At 35.7% G+C, this 26,290-nt stretch overlaps 1 protein-coding gene across 4 annotated transcripts in view; it reads right to left on the reverse strand.

The window, feature by feature from the left end:
* LOC129269484 (inactive rhomboid protein 1-like) overlaps positions 1-26,290 on the reverse strand; it is a 34,685-nt gene that overhangs the window by 3,562 nt on the left and 4,833 nt on the right. For 2 of the 4 annotated variants that reach the window (XM_064105839.1, XM_064105837.1), the window contains exons 2-14: positions 23,460-23,644; positions 13,220-13,345; positions 10,051-10,282; positions 8,185-8,326; positions 7,140-7,406; positions 6,089-6,203; positions 5,570-5,644; positions 4,442-4,603; positions 3,785-3,876; positions 3,218-3,281; positions 2,627-2,791; positions 740-840; positions 170-323 (exon numbers count right to left, since the gene is read on the reverse strand). In XM_064105839.1, the coding sequence (XP_063961909.1) occupies positions 170-323; positions 740-840; positions 2,627-2,791; positions 3,218-3,281; positions 3,785-3,876; positions 4,442-4,603; positions 5,570-5,644; positions 6,089-6,203; positions 7,140-7,406; positions 8,185-8,326; positions 10,051-10,282; positions 13,220-13,345; positions 23,460-23,492 (1,728 nt within the window). In that variant the 5' untranslated portion in view covers positions 23,493-23,644. Of the gene's footprint in view, positions 1-169; positions 324-739; positions 841-2,626; positions 2,792-3,217; positions 3,282-3,784; positions 3,877-4,441; positions 4,604-5,569; positions 5,645-6,088; positions 6,204-7,139; positions 7,407-8,184; positions 8,327-10,050; positions 10,283-13,219; positions 13,349-23,459; positions 23,645-26,290 lie in introns of all 4 variants that reach the window. The other 2 variants (XM_064105838.1, XM_064105836.1) reach the window with 1 other exon arrangement.

The following is a 26,290-nucleotide window of genomic DNA, read 5'->3' on the forward strand; positions in this document are numbered from 1 at the left end:
ACAAGAAAAGTGATCTCTACTCTACAGACTGGTTCCTTTAATACATATTTCAATTAGGGAAAAACATTCAAGGGAAACCACACTAAGGGTCTTCATTGACAGGCAGTTGTGGTTAATACAGAATTATGGTATACATACTTTTGAAGAGTAGATATGAGACGTGTCTTACCTCAGCCCTGTATGGAATGAATATTGCACTGGTAAGGTTGCCTCCAATGCCACTGAAGATATAGATGATAGCTATCCTAAACCAGCCAGCAAGCTTCTCAAGATCTCTCAGGATTGTCATATGCATGATAAAACTCAGCACGCAATGAAAGATACTGCAAGAGAGAACAAGCATTGGGATAAATATAAATCACAACAATGAGAATACTTCTCATTTTTATCGATAATATGAGATGTAAAGGAGTTGATGATCAGACAAGAGCAATGCCATTAGCTTATAACACAACTGCGCTCTAAACAATTTTCAGATTGGCTTCATTGACTAATTTGGTTGTATCATGCATAGAACAAAACAATGCTGACTGCAAGGGGTGAAACTGAATTTAAAGATAAATAAGAAAAATATTGTTTTTCTTCCTCAACATGAGACCAGCCTTCTTTTTTTTAAAGGATGAAATATAAATTTATGTTTTTTCCCCCAATAAATCATCCTACCTTCTCTGATATTGTGCATTAAAGGGTCAGATGCTCATATTTCTACATTTTTCATGATATAATTGCAGATACTCACCCAGCATGAAGAAACAGTGAGAGCCATAATCTATAGATCTGATCGGGATAATTAGGATCTAGGAAGTTGATCAGTCCACATATATCATCAACACAAGAAACCTACAAATTGGAGAGATAGAAAGAGAGTGACAGACATTGGCAGTAGATATGAATATCAATGATCAGAGTCAAGAAGTGAGCTCTAAAACACAGAAGATTCTTTTACCCTGCCCCTCTATTCTGAACTGTCTTTATGCATCATTGAACCAGTGGGGAAAACAAATAGCAGGGGCCAATTTCATAAAGAAACTTTGTCATTATTGTAATAAACCTGGAAACCTTTACTGTGATAGGCTGCTTACCCCTGCTACCATGGTAACTGACGTAATAGCAAGGTTGTAACTCTTTATGAAACGAACCCCTGATGTGATCAAGATCGATCAAAAATCCCTGAGATCAATTAATAGTCCTAGATATAAACTCAAGTTGTTTGTTACTTCAATCAACAAGAGTTTAAAATAACATTTCAATTACTTTTAATTCTATCCAAACTCTTATCTAATCCATTACTTACGTTGTGTACTTAAAAAAAAAATTTTATAAGAAAAAGCCAGGGGCTGGGGTGAATTAAACTCATTTGATTCAACTGCACTCTTCTTTTAGTGAACCCCACCACAAAAATGCACTCCCTCATGCTGAGTGTTGAATGGAGACAGCAACACTACAAAGTTTGGCGATCCCAGAGAAACAAACTTTATAGAATGTATAATATTTTATCACATGACTTCACAATTACATATCTAAAACATCACAGAATTCAATGCTTTAAATATGTTCATTTTCAGATGGGGTTCACTAACTTTTGAGCACCACTGTAAATGTCTGAACATTAATCTGTAAAGTTATGTTAAAACAAGTGGAACGCCTCTGGCAGTCTCGCCTGCATTACGCGATTTAGTATAGCAGCAGTGCTAACTTTGAAAACTACTATAAAATAATCATTCACAAAAACACCATTCATATAATGACATAATACCATGTTCATTGACCATAAATGACATTTGAACGGTGACTTAAGACTTGTCAACTACACCCATGTCCACATTTCATTCACTCTATCCATAAACTTTCAAAGTTATGATGGCAATTCAACAATTACCCCAACATGGCCTAAGTTTATTGACCTTTAATGACCTTTGACCATGATCATGTGACCTGAAACTCACAGGGGATGTTCAGTGATACTTGATTACTCTTATATCCCAAGTTTTATGAACTAGATCAATAAACTTTCAGAGTTAGGATGGTAATTTAACAAATACCCCCAAAACGGCCAAAGTTCATTGACCTTAAATGACCATTGACCATGCTCATGTGACCTGAAACTCGCACACGATATTCAGTGGTACTTGATTAACCTAATGTCCAAGTTTCATGAACTAGATCCATAAATTTTCAAAGTTATTATGGTAATTCAACAAATACCCCCAACTTGGCCAAAGTTCATTGACCCTATATGACCTTTGACCTTGGTCACGTGACCTGAAACTCAGGCAAGATGTTCAGTAATACTTGATTAACCTTATATCCAAGTTTCATGAACTAGGTCCATATACTTTCTAAGTTATGATGTCATTTCAAAAACTTAACCTTAGGTTAAGATTTGATGTTGACGCCGCCGCCGTCGTAAAAGCGGCGCCTATAGTCTCGCTCTGCTATGCAGGCGAGACAAAAATGGTAGGATTTTTATTTCTTAATGTTATTTAAAATAAGCAATAAATACAAATATTATCCGAGTGCCAACTTTTAGACATTGGAATCAACTTGTTGACTTCTTAGTTCTGTCAATCCTATAGAGTTTGAACAGAGAGATTGACCGAATCCAGTAGGCAATGGGTTAACCTACCTGAGAGCATAGAGTGGCCTCTTCATGGAAGAACCCATTGACGAATTCACAGTAGTCACGGCTAACAATCTTACATTCACCATGTATACCGATGCAGCATGGTCGACCCGTCACCTCACACATTGTATGGTATTGATTATGAGAATCAAATGGTTCCACGCAGATCTGTAATGGATCAAGGGCGGATCAAGTGAGAGAATGGTTCATGGTGAGATTCGACATGGAAGATTAAAGAAATAATACAGCCAATATCAATGTTTCATTCATGTGGCCTTACTGGAATCATGTCTGCATGTATAACTTGTTGCTGTTAGCACACTGAATGACAAGGTGTTAGAATGAGCAACTGATGTTCAACTCATACAGCATAAAGTAAATCACATGATTTCAATTATATGACATAATCATAACAATTGAAATGTAACTTGTGTATTCTTCTAGCAGATATGTACATACAGTCGATTGTTTATTCCTCTCATAAACTATTCATTAGAAGGAATGCTAACAAAATGATTCAATTGAATTTGACCCCTTGTATATGGACTAAAAAAATTGAACCGGAAATTTAGATCAGAAAAGGCAATGACTTACAGGCCACTTTGTGATGTCATCTGGCCATTCATACGGCGGTCTCGATGAAGGACTCTTACACTCCCTGATAGGACCAAAAATACATCATCATAGTTGTCATTATCATTGTCATCATTATTATCATAATCATCACCACCACTGTCAACATTAGTCATCATCATTAATTGTTATAAACATTTTCCTATTCTTTACCATCCTACTCATCATCATCGTTTATGAGCTAACCTGTCCTCATCTTTGCAACATTAGTCGTCATCATCATCATCATCATCACCACCATCACTACCATCATCACCATCACCACCACACCACCATCATCGTAATCATAATTAATGAGCTAACCTTGGATATCACCCACATACAGGTACTCATATTTGCACATCATCATATCATCTCCACCACCATCACAACCCCCACCACCACCACCACTATCATCATCATCACCACCACCATCATAATTAATGAGTTAAGCTTTGATCTTGCTCACACACAGGTCATCTTCGCACACCATCATCATCATATCATTTTCACCACCACCACCATCATCATCATAATTAATGAACTAACCTTGGATCTTGCCCACATACAGGTCCTGATGTTCTTTGTTCACTAGGATCAGGTCTACTAGGGGTCCACTTGGAGAACATGGCAAATCTCGTCTAGAAAATAAATATTTAATAAGAAAAGTAAAACACTCAATCTGCAATATCTTTGATCTTGTTGCTAATTTAAGTTAGTTGTATGGTGATGAACACAGGGGTTAACTGCATATTAAAGACAAAGATCATAATTTATGTGATTCAAGTTAACCCTCTCTAAACAACTATGCAAAAACAAAACTACAAACTGTATCATTTCTATGAAAGTTACAATTACCCCCAAAATGAGCAAGCAATAACACAATTGGAGAACAAGTCTAGAAGAGATAAAGCAAATAAATGAAATGACTGATTAGGAAAGGGGTATATAACTCATAGAATTCTAGCAATAATTTCATGAAGCTCTATGTTGGTGATTCCCAGTGCCAACTATTATAAACTACATGATTATTTTTGAGCTGCCATTGGCTAAGAGCAATTTTGTGATTGAAGTTACTAGCCAGAGACTTTATGACATTTCCCCCCAAATCCTCAAAAAGTCAATAAACCATTATCAGGGACCAGCTTGGTTCCTGGATACCAACTAGTTTACAAATGATAAAAAAACATCATGTCTGCCACTTACTGAACATTGTTCATAAGACGTCTGCACACAACCTGCGTTATCCGTTCGTATACAGCACCCTGTCATGTTTTCAACTGCTTTTGCATCTTCAATGGTAGCAAATACTTGTTCATCTCGATGCATACATGGGGAAAACTTGGCACCTAAATGTATTAAATCCGCCTGCAAATGAAGATAATCAAATAGTTGTTGTGATGTTATGACCATTAATGCGTTTTGTAGATATACAGACAAAGTGGTTATTATTCTGCTTGGAGTCGGTGAAATAAAAACACTACGAAATCAAATGAAAAATTATGAAAACAATGAATTATATAAATACTCTTCTACTCAAATGAAAAACTCTGTAGATAGAAAATTATGAAAATACTCAAAATCGAATGAAAATTGCTGTAAATAAAGAATTTTATACCAATATGATTATATAAATAAAAAGTTACAATGGAAGTATGACATCTGGAAATCTGGAACCCATTTCAATATAAAAACTTAAAAATAAGATAACATTTTCATTATAGGGACCTACGTAGGAAGAGTCATGTCATAATTTTCTTTCTGGATTATGATGGTGTTGTACAAATCAGAAACTGGTATTCCGATGGTTGTTCAGTGATGGAAGAGAAAGTATGGTTGGTTATGTTGGGGTGAGGTGCTCTAAGCGCAGGAAAGGGTTTCCTGCACAACAAAGGATATTTCCTGGTATCTCTAAGTTTCTCCTCAGTCATTTTTACCCGCTATACTGTAAGTGATGAGTAGCAAGAAGCTGATAAATACAGGTAAGTATAGTGCAGTGTAATGAATAGCCAAGATCTTGGGAATCAGCCTTATCATATATCCCATATCCCAGTGTCTTGAGGGTTAAGGTGGCATCTAGTGGCTTCATTTTATGAGATAGGGAAGTGGGATTCAAGCATTAAATACATTACTACAACTAGGGTCCTGTTTCATGAAAATTTACAACTATTGTAACTTTACCATAATGGCAACTGCCATGATAATAAGGCTCAGCAGCCAATCACAATAAAGGTTTCAATGGTGGTTACAATAATCGCAAGTTAAGATAGTTGTAAACCTCTATGAAATGGGCCGATGATTTTGAAATCCAGAAGATGAAATGTTTGCACCTACCGGTCTTGGACCGATCCAGAAGTTATCTGGTTCCTTGTAACCTACTGTTTCCATCACTAAATTAGATTGTAAGACCTGTACAGAGAATGAGAGTGACAATAAACCATACTGAATATCAGCTCAAAACAAATCATTAAAAGCCATTCATTATAGTATCATTACAAATGTAAAATCAAGTTAAATCAAGTATAAGTTTTTTTATGAAAAAATAGTACTAATCAATGGTATTAAAATTATGGCAAAAATTTATCACCAGCAAAGACTCTAACACATCTATTACGTATACAAAGTCTAGGAAAGGGTTGTTGGGATTGGAAAAAATATCTCACTATCAACTGCACATTTTCATGTCAATTCTACCCAGTCAAATGGGTCCATTCGGGACTAACCACATGGTGAACCTTATTTTAACCAACATGCAAACCTTCAAAGATATAATTTTATCACTACTTTCCATTTCTACTTCCCACTACAATCTTTACTTGAAATACTAGAAAGGACATTCAAACCAAAACTTACCACTCCTGTTTTTTGTGTATAACTAAAGCCGATGGGAGCAAATCCGTAGAAGGCAAGAGATACTATCATGATGGCTATCTGTACTGTAGTTACCCAATAGGTGAAGTAAGGTCGACTAAACGCAGAGTTGAAAGGGAGGGAGAGAGAGAGAAAACAACTATTCTAAAAAGGCTGTACAACGTGCATTTCACTGTCTTGATGAATTTTGCATCTCTGCGAACTATTTCCCTAAAACAGTAAGTCCATTTTCATCATCATTTTCTACTACACAAGAAGTAGACTCCCATTTTGAAAAGAATATCTGATAGTGATGTTTTCATAGTCTCCATAGCCTACTTTGATCTCTGCCCCAAGACAACCCTTCCTACACCTCAAGCATTTGAAAATACTCAATAACTAGTCATACATGCATATAGCAAGGTACTGTTTATACACAGTTTCCACTGTCACAATTTGGCTCATGATTGATTGAAACAATAGTCTCAATCGTAAAGTAATTATAGTGACCGTATCAGATTGTATCAGATCGCATCAGATCCAATGTGGCAATCATATTGATCAAATTTTTCGCAATCAACTACGAAAGGCCAATCGTGGCATTCATAGTGGATCACATGACAGTAGAAACAAGGTAATAGGAAGACTTATTACAGAGTTGGGACTGATTCAACACAAACTGAGATTGATCTCTATTCTGTACTTGAGCAAGAGAAGAGAGTTAAGACCAATCTAAAGGTCACTTTGATTCAAACAAATTACAACTCTTGTGGAACTGGCCCCTAAAGTCTCAAAATGCTCCAATGTAATGCCTCTTTTCACTCACACAGCCCTTTCAAGGGAAAAAGTCCCACTAGTCATCAATTTACTCCACCATAATGCAGTGCTGTGGGCAAACTTCTTGCAGAAGAACAATGAATGTAGTGTGAGATAACTGAACCCATGACCTTCAGATTGAGAGATAAGAATGAAAACCACTAAACCAAAACGCTTCCCTACATTCTACCCACAGAATATGATATTGCATCACTGGAGACATGCCCTTCTCACTTACCTATGATCTTCAATCTCCTCTATCTGTTTCTGGACGTAGCTGTCCATTCTCTTGGACCTGTATCTCCTGTTGAGCACCCTTCCCACCAGACCCTTGCCGATCTCTCTCCTGTCCGCGTTGTCCATTGCCATGTCCATGATCTGTTCCCTGATCTTGGTGCGACGCAGGGGTTTGCCACCGTCTGGTAGGTCCTCGGGGACAGGCACGATGGGTGGGATCTTGAAGCGCTCCTCTGTCTTGGGTTTCCGCCACCCAATACCGGTGGGTCTGTCGGGAAATGATGAGAAAATTTGGTTGGAAGCATTGGATGTTGATTGCTTATGAAATCTTAACAACTTGCAGTGTTGACTACTGAGGGCATACAGACAATGCTCATAGTTTTTAAGGAGGAAAATGGATCAATATGTAAAAGGCAGCTTGACAGAAGTGGGTGGGCACTGGAGAAAGCTAGAAGTTCATAACAAGGTCAGATATTTAGTGAAGAAGGAAAGGAGCACAACAAACAACTCACTTGATAATAAAGTGGGGTTTTTTACACCTACACACACTACTTCACATTTGTGTCTTTTTCTTTCCAACAAGACACATTTTATAATCTTTTTATCAACTAAATTTACCTAATTTTTTTATAGATAAAGAGTTTTTATCAATTTTAGTATAAAAAAAAGCAACCCCCCCAAAAAAAAATCTCAGAAAATGACATAGTTTCGAATTTGAAGATTCTGGTCAAAAGATACGCTGTGACATGTATCTTTTGACCTTTTTGACAATAATTTGTGTCGGATCCATATCACCATATTATGGTGATACAATGATTTTAAAGGGTCAATCTTTGAGGTTTTGATCAATTTATTTTGATCCCACCACACTTTTATATTGAACGTCGTATTCTTTACGTTTGTAGAACACTTATCTACTGAATCAATTTTGTAAATTACTTTATATATATATTAGTGTAATGATTTGATAAGCTAAAATTTTTCAAATATTTTTTTTGGGTTGAAATGTGGAAAAAAACTCGGAAACTTAATAGATGTAAGCTCACATCATGTCTTGTAACACACTATTTGTTCTGGAGTCCAAGGGATCCCCAGCAGAGGGCTCTCTCCTGTAGACATCTGGAAGATCAGGCATGGCATACATATCATCTTCATCAGGGTATTCCCTCCTGTAGGGTGGTCTTCCTGCTGCATGGATGAGAACCAAACAAAACAACAGGTGAAAACTATGGTACCAAGGGTACTAAGGTTGGAATTAATCAACACCATATAATGACAGTATTTCTCTTCCAAAATTATTACAAACCTCACTGGAGAATTCCTGGGACCTCACTTCTGTTCTACTGATTAATTCTACTCCTTTCCTGTGCTAAGGATTCACTGTTCACATGATTTTTTTTCATTTTGTTATTCTCACTTGTATGTAGCCCATGCTATCTTGTATGTCTTCAGAATAAATGGTTGACCCACACAAGCCTCTCATGATAATGAAGGACGGCGGCTGCATGAAATGTAAACCGCATCGATTCATATCATCAAATCTTTGCCAAAACCATCTACACGTGGATACACATGCTTTAATAATTCTATAGAAGTCTGTAGATATCAATGAGAGAAATAATTACAATAAAGAATATACACAGAATGGAATTAAACCTGTCGGGTTTCACAAGCATGTGTTTCGCATCATGATGCGAATGTGCTATTTTTCAACCAATTCAAATTCATTCAACCATCATTCTGATACATGTAGTATCAGGATGAGGGAAGCATGGTAAAGTGCAAAAAATTGATTAATCTAATTATTAAAATTATGCATGCATTAAAATATTGATTCTTTGCCACAACTATACACAGATGCTTTAATAATTCTGTATAAGTCTGCATCTTGCAAGAAAATTTAACACAATTTTTAATTTCAGCCCAGTTGACACTGTAGTGAATTACATTGGTGACATAAATTGAGGAAACAGAATTAAGAAATGACAAAGAAGAATTTTTTGTGATTTATGAAATTTTTTTTTATAAATTAGCATGAATAATTTTCTAGTCAGAATTTATAGATTCTGTGTAGAACCTTGGTGAACCTCGTGTAGCTCTCAGATGGAACAAAAAAAAATCAAATTCAGTCAACAAATAAATAAGCATTTTTTGGAGTTTTGAAAAATATGCATAAATTAGCATATTTATTGAGTTCCAAAAATTCTGTGTAGAAATTTTGCATCCCCACCTAGAGCTATCACATAAAGCAAACAAAATTGAAATTAAGCAACAAATGGAGAAGAAAAAGCATTTTTTGTGATTTTATGAATACATTTTGCATATATTAGCATAAATATTTTTCTAGTCAAAATTTGACAATTCTGTGTGGAAGTTTGGTGACCCTCATGTAGCTCTACCAGATGGAAGAAAAAAATCAAACTCGGTCATCAAATTAAGAAGTAACATTTTGTAAAAATACACATAAATTAGTATAAAACAAATTTCTAGTCAACATTTCAAAATTCTGTGTAGAAGTTTGGTGAACCTTATGAAGTTCTTCCAGAAGGAAGCAAAAAAATCAAAATCGGTCAACAAATAAAGAAGCTTTTTTTTTTTATTTTTAAAAATGCACATAAATTAGCATATTTAATGAGTTTTGAAATTATGTGTAGAAGTTTTGAATCCCCCACCTATTGCTATCATATAAGGCAAACAGAATTGAAATTGGACTTGAAATGACGAAGTATAAGCATTTTGAAATTGCGGACAGACGACACGCCACGGCATAAGCTCATCAGGCCCAAAGGGCCAGATAATAATGTCAGCAGTATTATTTTCTCTGCCTATACCCTTAGCCCTAACACCATCATTACTTGGTGGAAAAAGGTATTTCACTTCAATGTGAATGTATGCACTACGAGAGCACCTACCCAGGTCGACTTCATCAAATCCGAGTCTGGGTGGCGGATGGGGCAACTGCCGAAACCTATCTTCGCTGCCTGGCACCCTGTCGCGAATCTCCTCGTACTCGCTGGCCTCGTCAGACTCCAGCCGCCGACCCGGTGGCAGTGGAGGGGGATGCTCTGCAGTTGGGGGCCGGGCTCTCCTCTGGGCCTTCGGTGAGAAGTCAAAGAATACCTCGTCATTGAGTTCATCAGAAAGCTGGATGGTTGGTCAGGGAATGGGGTGTACAGGCAGGACAGATGCAGGATGGGGAGGGGTAGGATACATACCATGCAGGACATTAATTAGAGGATAGGATAGGATTAGAGGGGTAGGCAATTGGAGGATAGAATAGCACATATGATAATCAAAGAAAGGGATAAAAATTCAAAAATTCAAAAAAAGAAATTGCATAAGAAGAGAGGAGAGAAGTGAGAGCAATAGAGAAGAGAGACCATAAGAGATGGGTGTAAAAGAAAGAGAACAAAATGAAGAGGAAAAAAAAAGGACAAAGAATAAAAAAAGGAGAATAGACAGGGACAGAAATAATAGGAATGATTGACAGAACAGGAAGAATTTTACATCATCGAATGTAAAAGATGGAGAAATGTAAGAAAGAGAAAGGAGTGAGTTAAGAAGTGGGCATGTTCTCAGACAAGGTATGAAAAAGAATTATGAAATGGATAGACAATTTGGATTTATGGACAAGAAAAATAGTAGGAAAGGGAGGGCAGCGGACAGGGATGGGGAGGGGAGGAAGAGGGGCAGGGAAGGGAGGGGAGAAACCAAGCACATTGCAAAACACAAAAGAATCAGAATCATGCTGACATTGCATACAATCATTCTAAAATCATAAACATACCATAACATAACAAACTTAGAAAATGAAATTCAAACAGATACTCCAAACATATCAGTCAGAACCCTGCATTAAATGGTTTACAATAAGCCACCAACAATTGTAGGTTTTCATGGTTAGCACTGCCATCAAAACAAAGCAGCATTGAGCATCTTTCAAAATTTAGGTACCAGAAAGAGGGCAACTGAATACAATGTTCATCATTGATGTATGTAACAAGTGCAACGCCTCTGGCAGTCTCGCCTGTATTACGTGATTCGATAGAGCAGCAGTGCTGACTTCGAAAACAGCTATTAAACAATTATTCTCAAAAGAAAACACTCATATGATAATAAAATATTATGTCCATTGACCCAACATGACCTTTGACCATGATCATGTGACCTAAGACATGTGCAAATCAATCATTCATACTTGATTACCCTTATGTCTACGTTTCATGAACTACATGCATAGATCCATAAACTTTCCAAGTTATGATGCCAATTCGACAAATACCCCCCAACACTGCCAAAGTTCATTGACCCTAAATGACCTTTCATTTTGGTCACAAGTTATTGAGGGATACATGGTTAATCTTATGTCCCAAGTTTCATAAACTAGATCTATATCATTTTAAAGTTATGATGACAATGCCACAAATACCACCAACATCAAAGTTTGTTGACCCTAAATTACCTTTGACCTTGGTCATGTGACCTGAAACTCGCACAGGATGTTCAGGGAAACTTAATTGCTCTTATGTCTAAGGCCGTGTTTATGCTTCCACTTTTCAGGCCAGAATCAGCGTTTCCAAACGTGATTAGTCCAAAACACGGTTGCGTCCATGCTCACTTTCATTTAAACGCTGTTTCAAAACGCCGATCGTAAACTCACAAAAAAGGTGCGTTTGTAAACGTCGTTTGACCAGAATCAGGCTTTCTGGGGAAGTATAAACAGAACCACGATCGTAAACGTGTTTAAATGACGTCATTTGGTACATGCTTCCGGTGAGATGAAAATCCGCGGGCAAATACAGTCGCATTGCTCCATGGTCGCATGTTACCTCCACGGAATTACCTCTCATCTCCCTTGTTTTGCATGTTAGTATTACTCTTCCAATTTGTCATCACGATGAACATTGAGGGATTTACACACAAAAAACCTGGAACATGAGTTATAATGAGGAGACATCGCCAGATGCCCCAGTAGCAATAACAAGTAAATATATTTTATTATTTTGTATACTTAATATTCTTTATTTTTTCTTACTATTATCCTCACCATGGTGGAAATTATATGGCTATATCAAGAAGCTCCATGCAATGACTAAAATATCGGAAATTGTTTGATGTTTATTTAACAGTCGACGTACCTTCCCCATAACAACACTCGTTAAAAAAAAACTTTCGAAAAACGGCACGCCCAATTTGACCTCGCTTTCCTGCTCAATGAAAATTACGATGCGAAGCCAGCTGGAGATCGTGATTTCGCCTCTGAAAAGTTAAGCATAAACAGCACTCCCAGAACCACGTTTACGATCGGCGTTTTGAAATTCCTTTAATGCTCGATGCGCCCGATCAGGGTAGCCGTGCTAAAGCCGGGGTAATAGTATGCAGCGCTTAGAAACATTTGTATTAAGCGCTATATAAATGTTGCATATTATTATTATTATTATTATTATTTTGAATCGACGTTTGAAAACGCTGATTCTGTACTCGCAATGGAAGCATAAACACACCCTAAGTTTCATGAACTAGATCCATTAAATTTCAAAGTTATGACAATTCCACAAATTATACCCCCAACATCACAGTTCGTTGACTCTAAATGACTTTTGACCTTGGTTATATGACCTGAAACTCAGGCAGGATCTTCAGTGATAAACTATCACCCTTATGTCCATCATAAATTGTCATGCAGAAAATAATCACAAGCAAAAAAAAAAACAATGAGAAACCAACACAAAAATAATAATTTATTCTAAAATAAAATGAGGTACTCATGACTTCTAAACTTTACCTTTTCAGGAGCCTGAATGAAAGAAAAAGTGATGAAATTTGTTGTTGAAAGTTTATTCCTTTTTTCCTATTCAATCCTAATAAAATATTGTCAAAGCTGTACCCTTCAAGAAAAATTGCTTGAATACCACAATTTATAAAGTTGTAAGTAGTGTTAACTCTACCATAAACTTAGGCTTCCCAAAATAATGAGAGTTTTATGCACAATATGGCATAGAACACTTCTAACTGCACAGCAGAACATACTATTAAACATATATATACACAACAGTAAAACATCTAATCATGCATTCTTACCACTCCTGGAGAAAAGAATTGCGTTGGATCGACTGATTCTTCATCATCTTCATAATCAAAGACCATACTAGCGGGAGCAAAACTTCTACTGTGGATGAGCGGGGGACGCTGCTGGACCTTCGGTTGCTGCTGAAGAAAAAAGGAAACACATCTTTCTTCACATTCTTATTTGCAACATTATAATGCGTGCCGATCTATATGAAATAAGACATAATTAGAAGGGAGGTCTGAAAACCAAAGGTCAACAAATAGTGGCCATGTACACACTATAATTATGAGTCTATTCTTGTGGCAGTCAGATGTCCATCATGCAACATACGTTTATGAAATCTTTTATAAAACCCTGTATATCATATACACAATGCTTCCCTGATGTAAAAATAAGTGTGTACATACCCTTTTTTTCTTTATCTTCATCTTCAACTCATCACTAACACAACGGTGTCAATCACAATGATCAATTTTATACTCCTTCTCCTCCTCATCATCATCATCATTACATTACCACCATCACCATCATCATCAACATCATCACCATCACCACCACCATCATCATCGTCATCATTATCATCATTATCATCATCATCATCACCATCACCGTTATCGATCATCATTATCATCATCATAGCAACTCCTACTGTCTTCACTATCACTATTCTCATCATAATCTCTATCAATAAATTAAGTTGGAGATTCCACTTGACACACTATTCTCTGAAGTCAATATATAAAATGTGCCTGTGCCTTTTTTGGCTACTCTCAAAATATCTAGTGTCTAGACATCACCGTTCAATGCCATTCCAGCTCCAATTGATCAATAAACCTGTTCAAAAACTATCCTGCTCCAATTCTTGACATTCGAACAGATTTATCTGGGACCAGATGAAAATCTAAACCTCCCTCCACTTCTCCCTTAATCAATAGATTACGCTGCGGGGAGACTGCATGTCTGTCCTCTATTTCCAGTAATGTACGGCCTACTTTTAAAGAACGATCGCTACCATGGAATCAAGTAGATCAAAGCTGAAAAGGTCCAAAGTGATGTGTCGCTTTTGATCTTGGGAACTCATGGTCATTCCACCTAAATACCCCTTTCACAGTAAACTCATCCCCGTTGAGCTTAGCTTAAAGGGGAAGTTCACCCTGACAAAACGTTCATTCTAAAAATAGCAGAAAAAATAATAAAAATATTGCCGAAGGTTTGAGAAAAATCCATCAAAAATTTAAAAATTATTAGAATTTCAATTATTTGATTTGTGACATCATATGCGAGCAGCATTCCTACATAATTATAGTGTATGGTTAAAAATAAATGTCATTTTCTCAGAAAATTGAAAATGATTTTTACTCTACCTATTGTATATCAATAGACAAATCATTTCACACCCGATCATGAAAATAAAACAAAAATAAGTCATCAGGTACCATTAAAAAAAGTGAAATTTATGCATTTTATATTACATAACATATGAGGCAGCTGCTCTTTTATGACGTCACAAATCCAAAACTTAAAATTCTAATAACTTTATTAATCTTTGATAGATTTTCCTCAATCCTTCAATATTTTTAATCATTTTTTCTGCTATTTTTACAACAAGCTTTTCTTCAGGGCGAACTTCCCCTTTGAGTTGTGAAAGGCAGTAAAATATGGTGTAAGGGAAGTACAGTATGAAATGTGCAGGTGATTGGTATAGAGATTCTGACTAAACTTTCAGGAATATTACAAGTATTTTGCTTTCACGTTGGCATACCTGGTAATTTCTGATCAGTGTAAATTCCCCAATCATAGAATATATTCTCAAACTTTGAGACAGTCTGAACATGCCTAGAGGCATGGTGATACAAGTAATTTTCCAATCATAGTGTATTTATATTACTGTGGTTTTTAGTTACATCATTATTACACTAAACATAAAAGGATATTTGTGCACATTAATACTGCAAATGCAACATTAATGAAGGGAACGTGCTTGAAATCAACGCTGCAGAATAGACAAATTCATATTATTGGCAAAACTTATATGAGGGATTGATTGATGACACCGCATTGTCAATAAATCTGATGTATGCGAACACAATCCATATTGCCTACTTTATCACACGTCACAAAACATGAAAACGGTTAAGTCATCAACCTTGCAAAGTGCTTGTAGATAAATGAAAAGTGTACAAGACAACGCAGACATGCAGCATTTCAATAAACACATCCCGAAGCCACTGTTTCATTTCCCAGCTATTGAATATATGAAAGTGCAGCCTAAATAAAATCATATCTTCTTATGTGCTATTATTAGTCTCAGCTGATCCAATTTTGTGAACCTAGTTTTCGGCGAACGCCATGACAATTACAAGTAGGTTCAGGTCAGGTGAGGGTGAAAAACTAGAAATGGAAAGAGCAGATTGAGACTGAGTTAAAGTACAGGAGAGACAGTATAAGAGACAGGGAAAGAGAAGTGGAAAGAAAGGGAGAAATGCAGAGAAGGAAGAACAAGACATACAGAAAATGAGCAGAGGAAGCAAAGAAATGAAAAGAAGTGGAAAAGTGAGAAAATATTTAAATGAAGAGATGCAGATATGGGGAGGTAAAAAAAAAACAAGATGAAGAGGATTATGAGAGAAAAGTGCAAGTAATGCAAAATGCAGACTGCTTTTCTTTTAAAGTCCAATAAATTGTACCTATTTTAACATAAACTGCTTTCAAATTCAAAGGAGCTACTTTTCATCATCTAGCAATCCACTTAATTTGTTTTCCTCTGTTGCAATGTCACGTCAAACAAATTAAAAATACTATCAAATTTTATTATAGAAACTTCATAAATTGATTGCACAGTTATCTATGCCTTCTTGCCTTGTATAAAAATGATACTCAATGACAATTACAAATACCATCAATTAAAATTAAATACTATCACTGAACTTGTACTGAATTCTAATCAGAAGTATCTCAAATTATGTGCATGATTTAGAAAATGATGTCCTAATTTAAAATCATACTGTGTATGCATATGAGTGAAAATCTTGATCCACGACCAATTTGAGGATAATTCAATAACGGTCTTAATTGCTTTGCCATTAATTCAATCAAAACTTGTTTATTGCCCTCTGCAACAGAATGTCACATTCAAACCTTGTAAGCTCCTACCTTGAATAAAAAGCAAATTAAATTACAGTATCATACATTAAGATGAAGATACATGCATAGAAAATCTAAATCTAAATAGATTTGCTGATATCTTGTCTAAACTCATCAGTAAAATACTATTTAGGTGGTCTGTCATGAATATGACAGATCACCTATTATATTCGTCAGATTTTACTTTATTTATTTTTATTGCCAAATTTTGTTCCCACTTTATCTCCAAATCGGGCTTGTCAAATTTCTTGATTTTCATGTCATGTATGGAAATTATTATGGAATCGCGAAACGAAACTTTTCAAGGTTATCAAATCATGATGACGTCATCTAGGCGCCATTTTGTAAAAATAAATTATTGATCATATCATCGCAACTAATCATAAAAAATCATCCATATTTGCATCATATCAAGTTCAGGTGACAGGTCATCAGGACATGTCATCAGAGGTCATGCAAAGGTCACGACGCGCACGTACGCGCGCGTCAAAATTTAAAAATTCCCCAAATCAACCGTGGTCAAGTTTGGGTACGTTTCAGGTCATTTTGAGCATGTCAAGAATTTGCACGCGCACAGGTATGCGTGCGCGTTCTTGCACCTACCATCGGTATGCATCTTCGAGTCGTCATTTATTTTATGTCTGTCCATTGTCCATTATCTTCTGATTAATTTGATACCTCATTCAGCCTCTTACGACCAATAATACGGGAATGCGCGTCCATTCAAATTTGCATTACACGCGCGTGCAAACTCGCAAAATAAGTCATAAGTGGGCAAAAATATGCCTATATAAAATTCACTGTAGCTCTTCAGGGAGTCCGTTGACCCCCAATTTTTTTTCCCTATTCGAATAGAGTATGAAAAGGAAATATGATTTCATGCCACATTTGACCCTTAAAAACATTGTGACGTCATCAAAATGGCGTCGGAACTAAAAATTAACGTTTTCTGTTTCATGATGTCACCACACTCATGTAAATTGATTCTAATTCCGTAAATATTGGTTATTTCTCGCCAAATTTTCAATATCTTTTAGCTTAGAATGTACCCTTTAGACAATATGTCCATTGTATCAGTTTAAAGCTTGTACTATTCTCAAAACTAGAACTTGTAGAGGTTTGTCATCATGCCAATTTTCTACTTGCAAAAATTTACATTGACAATATGTTTCCTGGTTTGCGTGTGCCGTCTGTCGGAAACATTGTGGTCGACTGGATAACGCACCTGACTGATAAAGCAGGGGTCGGTGGTTCAAACCTTGCCTGACTTTTTTTTTTTTCCTTTTTAGGTGGTCTGTCATGAATATGACAGATCACCTATTATATTCGTCAGATTTTACTTTATTTATTTTTATTGCCAAATTTTGTTCCCACTTTATCTCCAAATCGGGCTTGTCAAATTTCTTGATTTTCATGTCATGTATGGAAATTATTATGGAATCGCGAAACGAAACTTTTCAAGGTTATCAAATCATGATGACGTCATCTAGGCGCCATTTTGTAAAAATAAATTATTGATCATATCATCGCAACTAATCATAAAAAATCATCCATATTTGCATCATATCAAGTTCAGGTGACAGGTCATCAGGACATGTCATCAGAGGTCATGCAAAGGTCACGACGCGCACGTACGCGCGCGTCAAAATTTAAAAATTCCCCAAATCAACCGTGGTCAAGTTTGGGTACGTTTCAGGTCATTTTGAGCATGTCAAGAATTTGCACGCGCACAGGTATGCGTGCGCGTTCTTGCACCTACCATCGGTATGCATCTTCGAGTCGTCATTTATTTTATGTCTGTCCATTGTCCATTATCTTCTGATTAATTTGATACCTCATTCAGCCTCTTACGACCAATAATACGGGAATGCGCGTCCATTCAAATTTGCATTACACGCGCGTGCAAACTCGCAAAATAAGTCATAAGTGGGCAAAAATATGCCTATATAAAATTCACTGTAGCTCTTCAGGGAGTCCGTTGACCCCCAATTTTTTTTCCCTATTCGAATAGAGTATGAAAAGGAAATATGATTTCATGCCACATTTGACCCTTAAAAACATTGTGACGTCATCAAAATGGCGTCGGAACTAAAAATTAACGTTTTCTGTTTCATGATGTCACCACACTCATGTAAATTGATTCTAATTCCGTAAATATTGGTTATTTCTCGCCAAATTTTCAATATCTTTTAGCTTAGAATGTACCCTTTAGACAATATGTCCATTGTATCAGTTTAAAGCTTGTACTATTCTCAAAACTAGAACTTGTAGAGGTTTGTCATCATGCCAATTTTCTACTTGCAAAAATTTACATTGACAATATGTTTCCTGGTTTGCGTGTGCCGTCTGTCGGAAACATTGTGGTCGACTGGATAACGCACCTGACTGATAAAGCAGGGGTCGGTGGTTCAAACCTTGCCTGACTTTTTTTTTTTTCCTTTTTAGGTGGTCTGTCATGAATATGACAGATCACCTATTATATTCGTCAGATTTTACTTTATTTATTTTTATTGCCAAATTTTGTTCCCACTTTATCTCCAAATCGGGCTTGTCAAATTTCTTGATTTTCATGTCATGTATGGAAATTATTATGGAATCGCGAAACGAAACTTTTCAAGGTTATCAAATCATGATGACGTCATCTAGGCGCCATTTTGTAAAAATAAATTATTGATCATATCATCGCAACTAATCATAAAAAATCATCCATATTTGCATCATATCAAGTTCAGGTGACAGGTCATCAGGACATGTCATCAGAGGTCATGCAAAGGTCACGACGCGCACGTACGCGCGCGTCAAAATTTAAAAATTCCCCAAATCAACCGTGGTCAAGTTTGGGTACGTTTCAGGTCATTTTGAGCATGTCAAGAATTTGCACGCGCACAGGTATGCGTGCGCGTTCTTGCACCTACCATCGGTATGCATCTTCGAGTCGTCATTTATTTTATGTCTGTCCATTGTCCATTATCTTCTGATTAATTTGATACCTCATTCAGCCTCTTACGACCAATAATACGGGAATGCGCGTCCATTCAAATTTGCATTACACGCGCGTGCAAACTCGCAAAATAAGTCATAAGTGGGCAAAAATATGCCTATATAAAATTCACTGTAGCTCTTCAGGGAGTCCGTTGACCCCCAACTTTTCCTCACTCTTGGATATAGTCAAAATATTGTGTAATAACGTTAAAATTACGTTAGAAGTGAAAATAACACATTTTCGCAATTACGTCAACGTATTTATGCATATTTGACCGTATCTTCGTTATTACTAGTCAATTTTCTCTCAAATTTTGATATGATGTAGTGAAAAGAATTTTCTACAAATAATGTGTGATTGATTTTCACTTTCAACCACAGCATCAGAGTGTTATCACCTGTTTAAGTTTTTGCAAATTTTTTCTGGACCTAATTTTTGAGAATTCTTTTAAGAAAATGCTTTATTAATCAATTGTACGGTCTTGCTGAAAATATCAAGCCCACTTGCCTTGCGATTTTTTATGTAGGACATTTTTTAAATATTGCCGGAACATTTTAAGGGGTAGTTTTTACATTATAAAACATCATTTATGCATTTTTGGGGAAACGCTACAATATTGAAACGCTATTTGGTTGATAAATTTCATTCTAGACATTTTGCGAAAAAATCCTGGATTTTTTTCTATTTGGTTATTTTCTCTAAATATAACATATAACAAATTTTCAGATACCTTCTGTGAAATTAAAAATAGTGCAATTTAGTAAAATACTCATTTTCCCGAAATTTTGCGGGAAAATTGCCAGTATTTGAATCTTTTACCTGACTTTTTTCAGTAAAATCATCAAGAAAGAATTTTCAAGTAAATGTTTAAGTCATACACAATTAATAAATGGACATTGAAAATTCTTGACGGAAAATATTATGTGAAATGTTTAGGAATTTGCAGAAATTTTGCAAACATTTCCCCTAAAAAAAATCTACTTAATTCTTTTATCAAATACATCACTGATGAGTTTTGAAGTGAATGCTGTGAATTTGTATCATTGCGAAACTTCTCATTAAATAATTGAAAATTTGCAGAAATTTTGAATAAAAATATTTAAGATATTTTAGTTTTTAAAAAGTATCACCTATGAATTTTCAAGCTTTCTGTGAAATTGATACCCACTGACATTGTGAAAATTCTTGCTTGAAATCTTAAAAGAAAAATTGCTGACAGTAGAAAGAAATTTTAAAAAGATTATGCATAAAAAACATGAAACTGTCCATTAAAAATTAGCTACTCTGAAAATGAAGGCGCTTTTTATTGTGCAATTTTGGAAAGCCAATTTCGGTAAATCGTCTGAAATTTTTGAGGACTTATTAAGGCATTTTACGTGCTCCAAACTTAATTTCGTATTTACCGTATTGCATTATCACCACCATCATTATAATCATCACGGTTGTCATCACCACATTAATAATCACATTTAGCAATGGTCAAAATGTATTCCTATGATGTCTATGATCAAGATTATCAATCATATCTAAATGATTCATTTCATACAACATTAGCCGACACTGAATGAAAAATCATGACAGACCACCTAATTCGTCCTCATGACGAATTAAAATCTAGTTTTTTATATATTGTTGTATGGACTTGGTTCAATAAAATTACCATGGCGTGAGATGACAGTGCAGATTTGTAAAAACTATGCCGAGGGTAAAAGAGCAATGAACCCTTACAGATATTAAGTGAACAAGTAGGTCCTTAGAATAGAAGTAGGCCAATCCATTTCAGGGCAAAATGTCAAATAAAAAAGGGTGGTCCAAATTGATTAATAAGTCAGTTTAAAATTAGAAGCAGGAAAATGATAATCAAAGAGTTAAAGTTTATAAGTTTCACAAATTCTTTATCGAAAATATAAAAAATGAAATTATTCAAATTTTAAATTACCGATTGGTAAAATAATGTGAACTCACCCTGGAAATCCTGAAGAAAACAGTACTAAAAATAAAATAAAATTTTCTTTTAAAAAATCAGTAAAAAGTAACTGACTAGTCTCATATTTCTGACCAAGTAATTGCAAATGACAATTTTAAAATGCCTGGAATATATATAAAAAAAAAACTTAATATGATTATTTTATTAAAAAGAAATTACTCAGTAGATCTAAGATTTTTATCAACAAACTGAAGCTTATTGAACTGATGAAAACCCTCTCAGGGAAAAGATCAAAATCTCCACCTACTTCCATCAAATTTACGCACAAGGGATGGGATTAAGGCCTGTGGCTTCTTTCTTCTTAAAATACATATCTCATAATCTTCTAAGTGACATTTTGCAGTATTGTGGGGGAGTTGAATGTTTGCAAAATATAAATTGCATTTTAGCATTAATTTAATACGAGGAAAAATACATCAATTTCCTAATCCAATTAAAAAATATAAAGAATTTTACTACCTCTCTTGCAGAAAGGAGACATAACTTATGATATCAAGAAGTATCATAGACCCACTATGATAAAGTAGGTCATGGAATTCTCTTTGCTTCTCTGACAGTTCTCTTCCCCGTCCTGCACCCCAGGAAGATACCTCAATTTCCCCCTTCCTCTTCAACCCTATACTTCATTTGGGCACATCAGAATGAGAGAAACTAAGTTTCAGTTCTTTTCATGGAGCTATGATATGAGTGAATATAATGAACATGGAGAGAATTTATTTTGGGTGACATGAAATATCATGATAAACTGAATCAAGAGTCTCTTTTCAAATACTTTTTGTTTTAACAGCAACTGGATGTGGAATGGATATAGGCCTAGTTATGATAATAATGTAATTTTATTCTATGAATACTCAATATTCTTTGAGGATATACCATCACTCTTCTACTCCTATGTAATTTTAGTGTGATTGACAGCCTGCAGCAGCAGTGATAAAGGATTGTTTTCCCTTTTAATTTCATGAACTTTTGATGGGTGTAATTTAATATCAAATATAAGCAAAGACCTTCTGACTTTCATCAATGCCAATGCTAACTGCATCCTCCAAAACTGTCAATTATTCATATCACCAACACCATCACTATCATCTTAAATTCCACTTGTCTTTCAAAAACAGACAGCATCTTGCTGATTTACCAAATCGGCCTCCATGTGGCCAATCAGAATAAAGAACTCAAAGATGGGTACTATCATAACCATTTTCACTAATTACGTAAACATCATCATCAATAGGAATCATCATTCATTACTTTAATCAATCTACCATTCATTGATTTAAGGTTCATCCAATCTTCACTACTGCTGATTGCACCTTCTGTATACCTTCAAGACCTTTGCTGTTGGAGCACCTAATACCTTTACAATGAAAACTTCCACCATTACTTCTTACCAACATCATCAACATAGCATTCATTTTCAATCACTTCTTTGCTTCTGGAGAAAAATACAAAGAATCCCCATGACATAACCTACACAAATGCAATCTCTAACATCTCTATTGATACTGTCACAACCACCATCAACATCATCATCCACTTCAAGCATCCTGATTGTATGTCTTATGCACTCCTTTTCGTTACTTCTGGAGGAAGTTACCAAGAATATCCTGATTTTTAACATCAATTCACCACATTTTGCCAATACTGTCATCATCGTCATCTGTTTCACTCACTCATGACTAAATGTCTTATAAGCTCACTCTTGACTAAATGTCTTATAAGCTCACATCCCATCTTGCTGGTTATCTTTTGGTTCATTTCCTGATCAGACCCATCACCTTTGCTTCTGGAGGTTGTTACCAAGATTCTCCTTGATTTCAACAAAAACAATTCATCTGTTTCGGTCAATACTGCTCCTGCAGCCATTGTCATTGTCATCATCATCATCTGTTTCACTCACTTTGACTGAATGTCTTATAAACTCCTATCCCATCTTTGCCACTGACGGCCTCTTGCTGCATTGCCTGATAGGGGGCCTGTTTCATAAAGGACTTTGCCATTATGGCAACTACCATAGTAACAGGGCTCATCAGCCAATCAGAATCAAGGTTGCCATGGTAGTTGCCATAATGGCAAAGTTACAACAGTTGTAATTCTTTTTTAAACGGGCCCCTGAATCACCATCATTTTTTTCACTCACCTTGACTGAATGTCTTATAAGCTCCCATCCCATCTTTGCCACCGATTGCCTCTTGCTGCGTTGCCTGATCAGCCTCTGTGATCTTTGCTTCTGGAGGATGCTGCTGGTCGCCGTGCCAGTACTCAGCTGAGATGGGAGCGGACCACGAGGACTGTCGTACTCGTCCCTCAACCTCCCAGGCCTCGCTATCATGACAACAATAAAGAATAATGGCATTTAGAGAAATGAAACACCAAGGAATAAAACATAAAAATATAATAGTTAAGTATAAAGAAAGAAACAAAACATGAGGTAATGAGTATTAAACCAAATGGCAATAATAAAAATTCAAAGTTTCCCAAACATCCATAACATCAAAATTTGAAAAGGGTAAGCCATTCCAACGAAAATGCAACGTAGTTTGAATGAGATCTACTAATACAATAACAGCATCTAAGTAGGTAATAGTGGTTTCATAAAATAATTTTCACCAAATCATTGAATATTAGATTTTTAAAATAATTATTATTCTTTCATACATATTCCAAATGAGATGCATCTTCTTTGATATTTGTATAATTCACAGTCAAAATCACATTTGAAAATAATATAAATCATGAATAAATAGATTACAGACCAATACAATATATTTATAAATATTCACTTGTGTCTCAAGTTTACCTGTCTTGTTACATTATATATAATTGTCAAGGCAATTTTACATCGATTACTTCATACCCCCGCCCCACCCCTTTCTCCTTCCTCATACCTCCCCCAATGGCTGAAATGTTAGATTATCTCAAAGACATACCATAATATCAGAAGCAGATTGTTTGACATTATACCATATCAGTTTCAGATCAACAATCTCTTTAAAAGTTTGAAATAGGTCTTACCTCATCCCATATCAAATCCATTTTTCAAAATCCAATAATTATATTCCAAACATAAAATCCAACCAATAACAGAAAACGCACCACACAAAAAAATCCTGTCTGCAAGAAATTAAATCGAATTTTTATCCACACTCCTACAAATGAAACGTCTAATAAAATGATGAATTAAAGAGAAAAGAATATTTCCTCTAACTTAAGCTCACTGAGGTAGCTTTAGTAATGGAAAAGTGTAAATTCCGTTGTGACTTCAGTATTCTCAATGAATTATGCATTCTCCTTTGCTTTTTAAATAATCTCCTGCATAATGGTCTCTAGAAATGTCTTCACCACCAAGGTTTAGTGTCATTATGCACAGGATTCGCAAATACCCTCTGGTTGCTACAAGCTCTTTGCTTCGTTATACTCTCCTTCAACCAAAGACACTCACAAAAGCAGCAGATTTTCCTCTGCGGAGCGGGGCGGCGGCACTTTCCCATCGTCACCATTACCCCTTGTCACCTGCAACACATTCCACGAATCATTTATTGATCTTCCTCAATAAACTCCTGATTCCTCTAATCCAAATAGCCCGCTGAAAGGCAATCGGCCTGCAACGTACACACGCAACGAGGACAAGGATAGACGTTCAAAGCAAGAGAGAGGGTGGTGAGGGCTAAGAAACATTCTTGCTCAATCTCCGCTACCCTCCTGGCTCCCTAAAATTGTCTGCTTTCCATATCTCCACGAAGACGGACGAGTTGAGATCATGTTTACATGCACTTGCAGAAGAAAATATGATATGGAGAAAAGAAACCTGATTGTGCAAACACTCTCCACATCAGCAGAGCCGAGAGTAATGAAATTATTGGCGAGCATCCGCAAAGTAAATTTCCAGAGTTCAGAGGGGGGAGACGGAGAGAGACAGAGAAAGAGACCGGGAGACAGGAAGAAGGAGAGGTTATCACTTTTACCAGGGATAGTACAACGATGATGAACACCAACTTCAAAAGCCCTCTTGCACAAATATGTGGTGTGCCTACAGAGTCACAAGGGAATGCAAATGAAAGAAAACCTCTCTCCCCTTAGCATAATCAGGACAGCAGATACCAAGATCAAACTATGACCCACAGGAGATAATTTTTTTAACATTAATTTGAACAAACATGACTACTGCACGTCTTTCTTTGACATTGAAAGGGTGATCAGCACTTTCGAGGCCTATGCATACCTGCCCAATTGCAGATAGTGTCAAATGAAAGTTGCAAGTGCAACTTAGTTAATAGGAATCCTTGAACTAAGAACATTTCTCAAAATACCTTTATACAGTTATCAAAATACATTCTGATAAACTAACTTTATTGAATTTTTCACTGATAGGTCTATGTAATGAAAAAAATATTGAGTCAAATCATTTCACTAAAAGAGACACTATTCAACAGATTTTAGGCTAGATGGTCTTTTTCAACATTTGGTATTTTCATGCTACATGTAGCAATTCTTTCTTATACTTTGTATCTTTTCTACTTCTTTTACTTCTAAGACACTCACCCATTTTTAACAATATGATTTACAGTTGAGGCCAAAGTTTACATACACCCATGAAATTCAGTGAAATTTGTTCGCTTGCCAAACATCATAAAATTTACTATATCTTCAGAAATATAAATAATACCATGACAAATTTGGTATCAAATGATAGAGCGAATTAAGCTCCTTCAAATGATAGGGATGACATTGGGATTAAAGTATATTTCAGGTGGAATATTTTTTTTTATTATGTATTCTATTGTTTTTTATCATATTTTCAAACATTGTTGCTCAAAAATATATAAATGTCAAATCTATGATTTATATTACATTTTCTATCATATGTCACCACTGAACTAAAAAGTGTTATCTGAAATGTTTGTGTTGAGAAGTAACTAGCACAAATATGAAATGCTTTTGTCAAGTTTTTATTTTTAATTTGTCTAAAAA

The sequence above is a fragment of the Lytechinus pictus genome, chromosome 10, assembly GCF_037042905.1.
Source record: "Lytechinus pictus isolate F3 Inbred chromosome 10, Lp3.0, whole genome shotgun sequence".
NCBI lineage: Eukaryota > Metazoa > Echinodermata > Echinoidea > Temnopleuroida > Toxopneustidae > Lytechinus > Lytechinus pictus.